At 51.9% G+C, this 11,678-nt stretch overlaps 2 protein-coding genes across 2 annotated transcripts in view; both read left to right on the forward strand.

Annotated features, from left to right (window-relative positions):
• LOC119341418 overlaps nucleotides 1-2,721 on the forward strand; it is a 6,217-nt gene extending 3,496 nt beyond the window's left edge. The window contains exon 3 of the mRNA XM_037613292.1: nucleotides 1,663-2,721. Within this exon, the coding sequence (XP_037469189.1) occupies nucleotides 1,663-2,388 (726 nt within the window). The 3' untranslated portion in view covers nucleotides 2,389-2,721. The remainder of the gene's footprint in view (nucleotides 1-1,662) is intronic.
• A 6,659-nt stretch (nucleotides 2,722-9,380) lies between these two features.
• LOC119338804 (phosphomannomutase/phosphoglucomutase-like) overlaps nucleotides 9,381-11,678 on the forward strand; it is a 4,530-nt gene continuing 2,232 nt past the window's right edge. Inside the window, exon 1 of the mRNA XM_037611034.1 lies at nucleotides 9,381-10,128. Coding sequence (XP_037466931.1) covers nucleotides 9,571-10,128 — 558 coding nt within the window. The 5' untranslated portion in view covers nucleotides 9,381-9,570. The remainder of the gene's footprint in view (nucleotides 10,129-11,678) is intronic.

Genomic DNA, 11,678 nt, shown 5'->3' on the forward strand with positions numbered 1-11,678 from the left:
CGCCGATGTCGCAGACTTTGAGGTCGCTGCCCGTGGGGAAAACAGTAGGCCCGTCGCCCTTGGGGGAAACCGCATGCCCAAGATCCCCGACCCAACGGATGAGATCGAGGTCCTCTGCGCAGCGAAGGGCAAATTGGAGGAGCGGCACCTGTAGACCACGCATCTCCCGCACATGCCGACGCGCTAGGAGGCCGCGCGCAGCAGCCTGCAGCCTCACCGCCGCCGACACGTGGCGGGTAGTGATCCAAGAAGGAAGCGATGACGGTGACGGCGGGACTGGACTTGGTGGAGCGGGACTCCAGCCGGCGCGGTCGATGCGGGGCCGGAGCTGACCGGCGGTGGCTGCTGCAGCTGCTGCGGCGGAGCGCCGGGCGCGGCGGAGGCCGCCAGGAGTAGCGGCTGCCACGGCAGCCAGGGTTGGGCGGTGGTGGCGATGGATGGCAGCTGCAGCCGCTGCTGCAGTGGCCCGACGAGCGGGGCGAAGGCCGCCTGGTGCGGCAGCTGCCACGGCAGCCACGGTGGCGCGGGGGTGGCGATGGGCACTGGAGGAGCGGCGGGAGCCGGCGTCGGCCACTGTGGGGTGGCGGCGGGCGGCGGCGGCAGCTGCAGCATCCCAGCGAACGCCGCGGAGGCCCCTGAATGCGGCGAGTACCACGGCAGGGCCGGCGGCCCGATGGCGACGGTCGGCGGCAGGGGCGGCGGCGGCCCGTAGGGGCTGGCCAGGTACAGCCGGATCCCCTGGACAGCTGTGACGAGGTCGTTGAAGACCCCGGTGATCTCCTCCGGCGTGTAGGCGGCGGCCGGTGGTGCCGTGGCGGCGCCGGAGGATGCGACCAGCGGCGCGGACGGGGAGGGCAGCGGCGCGGTGTAGATGGCCAGCGGCGCGGTGGTGACGGTCGGCAGTGGAAGCGACGGGGTGGACGGCGGCGAAGACATGATCGGAACTGAGCTATCTGATACCAAATTGTTATGGTGCTGCTAGAAGGAGGGCCCGAGAGGGCCGGCCGGGGGCCTTTTTGCCCACTGCCGGGCAAGAGGGAAGGGATTTCCTTCTTAATTCTTGCTTGATTAGATCGATACATCTCCTCTCTTTATATAGAGAGGTTTACTTGACTCCCAAGCAAGGCGCACTTGACCCCTAAGCAAGCGACCCTTATCTCTAATTAACCCTAAGACTAACGGGTCCATTAGGCCCATTACGTACTCTAACATCCTCTCATCACATGTTGACACCAACATGGATGTGAAGTGGTCATCAGTTAATGTTGCGAGTTACATGATACATGTAAAAACATACTCCCTCCGTCCCAAAATAAGTGTCTTGAGCTTAGTACAAGTTTGTACTAGAGCTAGTACAAAGTTGAGACACTTATTTTGGGACGGAGGGAGTAATACTTTGAGCTCAGGTTCAAAAAAGATAGTACTGTGAGCTTAGATTGCTGATATTTTGCTGCTGTTCTTTTAGTAGTCTCACATGGAATTGATTTCAGCCATTTATAGTGATGCTTACCACATGTCATATTCAACATGTCACACTGCTTTGACAATCTATTTTATACTTCAGTACTCAGTAGTATGTCCTATAGATTACTCAGCATTTTTCTAGAGACTTGTTCCTTCATCATTTTTGTTAGTTCAGCAAATTGATACACATCCTTTCAGGTGCCAGGCAAATCTGCTGAAGACTGCTTCAATAGAGTTCATGCTGACCTCTCTACGCCCACTCCAATTGCCCCTCGTCCTCGAAGTAAAGCACAGTTCTCTCCTCTAGCACATTTCACATTGTCTGATCCAAAATTTCCAAACCTCTTGGAACCTCTAGCCGGAAGACCAAGGACCGCCAAACAAAAGAGCCTATTAGCACAGAAGACAGTGAGACACTTGCTGAAGAAGCATTCCCTCATTGACCAAGCTCAAGAGGCTGATCACTTCTCTATATTTGAGACTTCACCATCTGCTTTACAATTGAACATTCCTCTTGACGATTCTCCTGGGACCCCTGACAATTATCTAAAGTCCTTTTCCCTGCAAAAGTACAGCGCGAGTTCTTCAGCACGTAAGAGACCGTTGTCAAGGTTGAAAACTAAGCATGCTGAACCGAGTCCACCAGTACTGAAGCCTCTAAAGAATACTGTTTTGCACGAGAAGTACATTAATCAGTTGACCCGAAGAGAAGGCGCAAAAAAGCCTCGTAAGAAGGCTGCTGGCACCAATGCAACTGATCCTGAGAGGCCTCTTTCGGAGCAGCGAGCTGGTAGTGTGAAGGCTGCAAAGAATGCTCTCATTTCAGAAGCAACAGACTTCATAGGGCAGTTTAAGAAGTTGCAAGCCAATTCCCTTGCACACGTTCTGGAAAACAGTGAAGATGACGAGGATAATTCGGTGTAGTGTCATACTAGTGGTTAAAGCAGCTAGATAGCATGTTATCAACTAACTTTAGTTAGTACAATAAGACTGTAAGAGACTGACGATAGGTCACGGAAGTTATCGCTCAATGCATTTTGTCAAGGAGGTTATCAACGCATTTCTAGCATATCAAGGTCATGGTTATCACATACTACAACTTTTGTGTGAATAAAAGAACATACTACTCTGTTCGCTTCATTTTTTGTACAGTTCAGGCCCATTTACATTCAGTTAAACTGTTTGTGGTGCATGCTTTATGATAAGACCAGAAATATCATGCAAGGTAATTCTCAGAGCTAATAAAAGAATGTTATTCCTTATGTCAACAAAATATGGCTGGTGATCGTACAGACAATGTGATATATACTGTTAATCATTCTTTTAATAAAGCCTACGCAGGTCAGGTGTTCCTCACTTCCTCTAATGCAAGGGCTCTGCCAAATGCATATTGCCTCAGATAGTCCTTTTTCACACAACAGCTCGGGGCGCGCAAGAGAAATACATCCATTTCATTCTTGACGTTCTTTTCCCACATTTTTTTTGAAGTCCCTTTGTTCGAAACTTAGGAAGATTTTGTTTTTACCAAAAGATCAACCAAGCGATTACATTCCATAGGCCATGAATAGTTCAAGGCATCATCATGCAAAAGGTATGCCATGTGCTGCCAACTAATTACACAACAAAATTCAAAGAAAGCACACAATAAATTATTGGGAATAGAGAGTAAAAAAAAGAAGCTACAAAACACGCCTAAAAATAAATTGAACTAATGTTGTCGCAAAATGCCACTCGATAACGCTCATCCGGGACGAAAGGATACATAAAGTACTACATCCTTCCGGGTTTATTGATTCTCCTTGTATTTTATTGTAAATCTTGTCTGTAGATTTGACTAATAAAATATAAGTTATATACCACAAAACTTATATTATTGAATTCATATTTTTTTTCCCAGAGTATGTCAATGGCGTACCATATTTTTATAGAAGAGAGAAAAGATAATTACAAGATACTTGCGACAGATGCGAACATCAGTCACCGGTAACACCACACCGGACGCAGAGCTAAGGTCAACTCCTCACAAATCTATCTAGACCTCCGACACCTACACCTACATGTTTCAGCTCTTGTAACTCCTCAAGAATCCAACTAGCTAACTCTCTTGGTCTCTTTATTTGCTCCGGTCGACGGAAGACTCGCGCGTTCCTCTGTTTCCAGAGAGACCAAGCAGCCTCGATGACGAACGTTTCAAAAGAGGTTTTGAGTGATACTATTTTTGTGGCATACAACTTACTCATATTCAAAAGAGGTTTTCAGTGATACTATTCGAAAAACGCATTAGGCCCTATATAGATGGAAGGAGGAAGTATATTTTGGTACTTAAATACTACCTCCTTTCCGGTTTATAGGGCTCAATTCAAAAATCTCATAAACTAGGGTAGATGATGATTGGTGGAATATTTTTTGTAGTTTGCAAAAGCACTTAATTAATACGCTGGTTTTTCACAAAGAATTGTGTTTACCAAAGCATTAGTTGCAATGCATCATACATGAGGTACATGCATTGGTCAATTTTCTATTAATCCCTGCATGCAATTAATTAATGCACATTGAAATCTAAACATGTGATGGGGAACAATCAAATTGAGACTTATAAAACGAGAAATCTTAAATTTTGAGATAAGCCCTATAAACCATAAAGCAGGGAGTAGAAGGTCAAAGTTTAATTGAAATATAAGGAGACTAATAAATCCGGACGGAGATAGTAACATTGAAGTGTTTTTTCGGTAATCGAGGCCCACTACTTCTTCACTTCACTAGGCTTTGGCACTTCGATGAGAATAACTTAGATAGTAACATGACGCATCCCAAAATAAATTTATTTATGTGGCAAGTATTTAATGAGAAGATAGGCGTTTTTGATAACATAACGAAATTGCTGTGCGGACGATGTAGCTTGCACGACAGCTACACGATGGCCGATCTAACAGTCTTTTGCCCTCTGGTCATATGCATGGACGAGCTGATCTGCACTCTCTTGTAGAAATCACCTGCAAAGCATCTTGTGCATAGCACTACTCTAACATAACGTGTTAGAGTAATATAACACACTCCAAGTATTAAAAACTACGTCTAGAAATGAAGACTTGCATGACACCGCACATATGTTACTACCTATAGGAAGGTAGTAACGTATGGATATGCATATTAGTAGTCTAATCGAAGTTACTTCTTGTGACCAGCCTAAGTAAAGCGAAGTGTAACATGACCCGTACGCTGCCCTTCGGCTGGCTCAGGGGCACCCAGTGCTCATCGCCAGGCTTGGCGGAGATGACGAGCCACTTCCCATTTTTCACGCAGAGCTGGAGGGTCGGCGGGGAGGTGGAGTCGTCGATGCTGGCGAAGTCCATGACCGTGCCCTCGGCGGGGTAGCCGGACTTGTAGTCGCCCGTGGCGAGGTGGGCGTCCGGGTCAACGCCGAGGCCAGGGAAGCGGGCCTTGAAGGCGTCCATGCCGAGGCGGGCGCTCGGCTCCGCGCCATCGTGGGGCCGCACGTCGGTGATGTCGGGGAACTCGGCGAGCTTGCCGGTGAACGGGTGAAGGAGGCGGACGGTAGTGGTTGCCTCGTCGCACATGACCAGCAGGCCGTCGGCCACGCTGAGGAGGCGGCTGTTGGAGAATATCTGGTGGTGGACTCTGACGCGGGCCCTGGCGATTGCGTGGACGAGGCGCCGGCGCGACGGGGACTCCCCTCGGTTGGGCAGCGGGAACCAGCCGTGGGGGCGGAACCGGCTATCCAGGACGCCGTGCGCTCGCGGGTCCTCGGTGACCGAGCGCCAGGGCTTGCACACGGCCCTGAAGCGGAGATACTCCGAGACGTTGTGGGAGAGCAGCCGGACGGCGACGTCGTCGGCGAGCGAGCTCGTCAGGTTCGCCCAGTCCCTCCATTCGGTCTCTTCCTCCGGAAGGCCGGTGCGACGCGCGCCGTCGGTGGAGGAGCGGGGTTCACGACCGGGTAGACGCGCGGCGATACAGCGGCGCAGACCCTGACGCGGTCGCTTCCTCGGGTGGCCAGATCCGGCGCAAGGAACCGGTGGATCGGCAAGGCCCAAGCGCCGCCGCTGCCCTCGCGTCATCATCCTCTCGGATACGGGAAGCGGCACGGGGCCACCGGCTCCGGCTGTTCTCCCTTGTGCCGTTGTGCGAGACCCCGATCTGACTGTCAGCGGCGGCGCTGGCGTATTAATGCCCTGCGAAAATATATGTTTTCTAGGGATTATTATGGACATTCTCTAGGTATCAGCAAAAATTCACTAAATAAGACAAAATATGTCAAAAATACACAAAGGAAAATGGGTATAGTCGCACCCGGATTTCAAAAAAAAAAAGAAAAAAATATATGAACTTTGTGGGAACAAGCATTGTCTAGTGTATCACTCATGTGTAAAGGTTCATGACAAAATAATTTTCGTGGTATTTTGAACGAATAAAAACAAAACCAATACCACTATATTAAGCTTACTATTCACACAGTTTGTTGTTGCAATTTTGACTTTTTTGCCAACAATACCACACAAGTCACTTTGTCGCGAAACTTTACACGTGAGTGATATGCTAGCCAATGCTTGTTCCGACAAAGTTCATATTTTTTTTTACTTTTTACTATCTTTTCCTTTTTTAGAAAATTCGGTGCACCTAAACCCATGTTCCAAAAATCTACACCACAAATATATATAGGCTACACCGAAAGACAAAATTCTTGCCAAAAACAACAACAATACGAATTTTCACAAAAAGAAAATAAGATATGCAAGACTTTGATATATTTTGATATATTTTTTTACACACCACATATAATAAATACACTAAAAAGTACAAATATATATTGCTGAAGATTCATACACACATGTATGTATATGTATATATAATGAAACTTGGTTTAAAAAAAGCATGTAATGATACAAAACTAAAATATAGATCCAAGTTCTTGGTAATGCGGTGGGCCCGTTTTCATTTGAACTCGGGTTAGCGAGTAGTGATCCTTCTTGGATTACCTTGTTACCTTATGACGTGCCTCCCTCTCTGTGAGGAGTATTGTCGGGGGTAATCAGACGACTAATGCTAAAAAGCGTCCATCTTACTTGATCAAATTATGATGGGAACTGAAGTTCTCCTTTCCTTTGTTGAACCTCTGTGATCCTTGAAGGGAGATTCCTAGTATCCTAGGGTGTGGATTTGTTGTAGTGTGGTGTCTTTGTTGTACCGTTGTGTGTTACGAGCTCAATTTGAGCTTTGTAATGTGTTCTTCTTCGTTGTCATTTAAATCCAACGCTTGTCACTTTCTGGTCGAAAAGAAATGCCACACTAAAATTGACAATCTGTGTAGATACATCTCAAGTTTTTTTTGGCCTTCCCCTCGTAAGTTGCGGATAGGAAAAATTCTTTCCATCCAGGATCCGCCGGTGAGCCCATTGATTTGCCTCCCGCATTAGGTTAGTTTTGTAGTCATCATTGGGGTTGTGCTAGGACGGATGTCAGCGGTTTTTTCTAGTTGGTCTTCCAGGCTCTGTTCCTCCTCGACTCCATTTGGACGGACCTTCATTGTAGTTTCTTGTCGTGTTCTTGGGACAATAAGGTTAAGATTTCTCGTCATGCGTGCGCAATGGTTAGATCTTGTGTCAGGCACACCAGACAAATTCAACAGTGACGACTGAGACTCCAAGGCGCTGGTCTTTAAGTGCATGTGCACATAAAACTTTCATGCTATCATCGACAAGGTAATGCTGGGTCCGGTAGTAGAGCACCGACGGCGGTGCATCGCCGGCTCATTCTAGGGATGATAGTGGTTGTTTTGTGATTCAGGAACCTCGATGTAGTTATAATAATGTTTTGGGTGCTCTTGTATTTCTCATGTTTTTTTATAATATATCTTGGGTCATTTTTACAGAAAAACAACAACAACATGCACACATGTTACACCATTTTGGACCAATTCAATTACACGTTTGTCCTGGCTCGTTGCTGATGCCACGGGTACGGATTATCTAGCTCGGGTAAAGGAAGGGAAACAAATGAAGAAGTACAATAAAGACTAGTATATGCTCGGAACTTCTTATTTGTACTACATATCAATCTTTCAGGGGAAGAAAGAAAATGGTCTCGCCGCCGCCGCCGCTAGGAGCGCTTTCTTCTGTCGCCGTCCGGTCACTGGATTTACGCGTGTGGACCGCTTTAGCCTTTAGTAGGTTATGTTTTTTAGTTGTTCATCGTTTTGGCTTCGGCGGCGGTGATGACGGCGCTTAATAAAGATTCTTCAAATCCTACCCTGACGAGGTGATCGGTCCTATGGCTGGGGAAGGATTTGGAAACCAGTTAGTTCAATCCAAGATGGTGCGGCGGCGGCATTCTTTGTGGTGGACCTGTGTCCTCGGGCTTCACCGTTGGGACAATGTCCACTCCAGCACCGGCGCAGAGCTTGAGAGGTAGTCCAGGAGCGGATACAGATTATAGTCTGCATCAGCGACATCTGGAAGATGGTGGATCGTGTGCTGGGTTCGTGGTTCATGGATGGCAGGTATGGTCTTGCTCCGACGTCTTAGTCATGTGGGGGTGCTAGATCTAGAGTTCGATGGACTGTTCGGGGTGTTGCACCAGTCTGATTCGTTCAACGCTAATGGTTCGCCTTTGGTGAGCCACCTTGAAGGCCCGCAAAGCTGCATATCAGTGATGGTGCCGCGTTGAGCTCAGATGTGGAGGTGATGCGTCATTTTTTTTTCTTTGATGGCTGTTATGATCGTGCCAGAGGCAGGTGACGGATGTTTGTGTCAAGCTCGGAGGGTTAATTGGTCTTGTTTGTAGTTTTACTTCTTAGTCTGTGTTTTTTGCGTACAAAGTTAGTGTTCTGCTGTCTTTTTAGTTTTTATAGGTCGGTATATATGTAGCTTGTACTATAATTCTTATGATATAAGTGAGACACGTATCACCATGCAAAAAGCATACTACTGCCTATCAAGCTTTCTTTTTAGAAAACAGTCTGCCAAGGCGACTTGGGAAAGCCCCTCCCATGGATCTCCGCGCGGAGAGCCCGTGGATTCGCCTCCTCTCTGCCACTCCGCCGGTTGATGGCGGGGAGGAGAATCCTGGTGTCTCGGCTCCTGTTAGTAGATATGTACGGTTTTAGTCTTCGCAAGGCGGCGTTTGGATGGATCGCGTCACTCCTTCGAGTCAATCTTTCGGGCTTCCTCAAATTCGTCCCTTGGGACGGATTAGACGGAGCCCGGGCATAGATTCCTGCCAGCTCCTAGGGGCGGCGAGGTTAGGATTTCTCGTCGTGCATACGCAACGACGATATTTGGTGCCAGGTTCTTCAGATCGATTCAAGGATTCAAATGCAACGATTGCGGCTCCGGGGCGCTGGTCCTTAGGGGCACGTGCACGAAGACTTCGTGTCTGTCATCGACAATGTCAGGCTGGTTCCGGTATGGGAGCGGCGACAGTGGCGCGTCGGCGGCTCGTTCTGGCGGCGGCAATGATCGTTCGGTGATCCATAGACCTCGATGTAATTTTTATTAGGTTTGAAGTGTTTTGTACTTTTTATGAATCTTTATAATACATCTGATTTTTTTAATAAAAGAACCATCTACGTACAAATCAACTTCTATTCTACTTTCAAAAGTAAACTGACAGTAAATTGGCAGGGCTCAGGTTGTAAAAGTGTACATGTTTAGTTGGCCCGTGTCAAAAACTCAAAATTCGCTCTCGTATATGCAGCACCTACCGATCCTTGAAACCACGGCAAGTCATTTTCAGTTTTGGCCACTCCAGCTGCCATTTGTCACACTCGCAACACATGCCAATTACGTACGCGCGTTGCAGCTCGCAGGCTCGATGGCAGCAGCACCACAGAACTGTTACGGCAGCGCCTCCACCGCACACGGTCTATCATGTCCGCGCAGCCTCCGCCGCGTCCCGACGTGCAAAATATCCCTCCGGCGATGCCGCAACCAGCTAGGCTGCTGCCTTCCGCACGCCCTGCTGCAGATATTTCTCCAGTCCAGTACGCGCACATCACATACCAATCGCCTGCGTGCACCGCCCGCCACTGTGCTGTGCCATTTCGTCTCGTCACCTGCACTGCCGGTACCGGCGTTCTAGCTCGTGGCAATGGCTACCATCGCCGCTCCTCCGGCCGCTCTGCAGCCATGCGAGCACGCAAGGCGGCCGGGCGGCGCGCTCCGGCCACCTCCTCGCGCGTGGAGTGGGAGGAGGAGGTGCTGCCAGGTGATACGAGCCACGGCGAGCTCCCGCGGCCGACCCTCGGCGACGGGCAGCGGGCAGCTGGAGAGCACTGCGCTCGGTGCGTCGGCGGGCGGCGAGGACGGCGACGTGATCCGGAGGCTGCAGAACGGGCCGGACGTGCGCGGCGTGGCGCTGGAAGGCGAGAAGGGCCGGGCCGTGGACCTCACGCCGCTGGCCGTCGAGGTGATCGGCGAGAGCTTCGGGGAGTGGCTGCGGGATCAGCGGCCGGAGGGCGAGGACGGGGAGCAGCTGCGGGTGTCCGTCGGCCGGGACCCCCGGCTGTCCGGGTCGCGGCTCAGCGCGGTGCTGTTCGCGGGGCTGGCCAAGGCGGGCTGCGCCGTCTTCGACATGGGCCTCGCCACCACGCCGGCGTGCTTCATGAGCACCATACTGCCGCGCTTCAGCTACGACGCGTCCATTATGGTACGCTCAATTATCCCGTGCTCCTGGTTTCTCTTTACGTTTACAGTGAAGGTGAATGGTACCGTGGTTCTCAGCTTAGTCAAACTAATTAAGGAAGAGCAGCCCATTTTTTGCATGGTCAACGCATTAGAAAATAATGCGGCCCAAAATTAGTTCATCTTCTATGGTCATACAAAAAAAAAACAAATTGAACATTCCCCTAGAAAAGAAAGCAAATTGAACATCGTGTGAGTGACACCTAGTGTTAGAGCATCTCCACCCATGCCCCCGAAACGCCCCCAGAAGCCTTTTTTATCGCCGGCGAGTAAAAATCCTCCCAGCGTCAGTCCCAGAGTCACGTTTTTCACCGAATCAGACGAAAATCACGGCCGGCGCTCGCGAGGTGAACCCAGGAAACCGGGGGGCTGCTGGGCGCGCCGACGCTATGCTTTTGCTGCCAAAGGCCCATTGTCAGCCTCTCTTCTACTTTTCCTGGCTAGGCTCACCATGTGGTGCATGCAAAAAAACAAAGCTTCTCTCTCCCGCATGCTAGCCGCTCTGCTCCTCGCTCCTCTCTCCCCTGCTCCCCGTCTCCCTCTCCCGTCGCCGGCATCGTCTCCCGTCGCCGGCCCCGCCTCGCGCCGCCATCTCGCTCCCGCAGCTGCCTCTCCTCGCCGCCTACACTGCCGCCGCACAGCAGGAGCCGTTGGACGCGAGGAGCAGTGCGTCCAGAAGCTTCCGCGTCGAGATCGGTAGTGTGAGCAACCGACCGCCGCACCTACTCCCTCGGCTCCTTCGACTACCGCGTCAACGAGGAGATGGAGGCCGTGGTGGCGCGCATCGGTGCTGGCGGATGCCGCGGGGCCCGGGCGAGGCGCTGGCGGAGGCTGCAGGGCCCGGGCGAGGTGGACGAGCGTGGGCGGCCATCCGCGCGCTCTCGGCCTCCTCCCCGGCGACGCCGCTCGGCCCTCCCTCCGACCCGGCGCTGGCGGAGGCCGCAGGGCCCGGGCGAGGCGCCCGCGGAGGCGGCGGGGTCGCGCGGGCGGCGCGGCCTGGACGGGACGGCGGGGCGAGCCTGGGCGGGAGCGGGCGCGGACGGGGCGGCGAGCAGAGGTGCGGAGGCGCAGGTCGCGGCCAGCGCAGACGGGGCGGCGGCGAACCGTGCCAGGACGGCGCAAGGCCCGCGGAGCGCGAGGCAAACCGGCGTCGGCGGCCCGGGCGCTCGAGGCGTTGTGCTCCTCGCGGACTTCGACGACTCCTTCTCACGCGCCGTGGCGCGCATGGCGTGGGGCTTGGGAAGGAGGGAGAACGGAGCCGGGGCCGTGGCCGCGCGGGCGGGTGGGCTGACGCCGGCGAGCGGGCCGAGGCCGTGGCCGCGCGGTCCAGTGGGAGACGGCGGCTGACGGGCGCGAGGAGGAGCCGGCCGAGTCGCGGGCGCGAGGCTGCAGAGCGGGCGGTGGCGAGAGCCGGTCGATGGCGAGCCGAGCAGAGCAGGCGCGCTTGGGCGGTGGGGGGAGGACGCTCCTCTGCCGTGCGCTACGTGCCGTTGGGCCACTGACATGTGGGCCAGG

Source organism: Triticum dicoccoides, chromosome 7B (genome assembly GCF_002162155.2).
Source record: "Triticum dicoccoides isolate Atlit2015 ecotype Zavitan chromosome 7B, WEW_v2.0, whole genome shotgun sequence".
In the NCBI taxonomy this organism is placed as follows: domain Eukaryota; kingdom Viridiplantae; phylum Streptophyta; class Magnoliopsida; order Poales; family Poaceae; genus Triticum; species Triticum dicoccoides.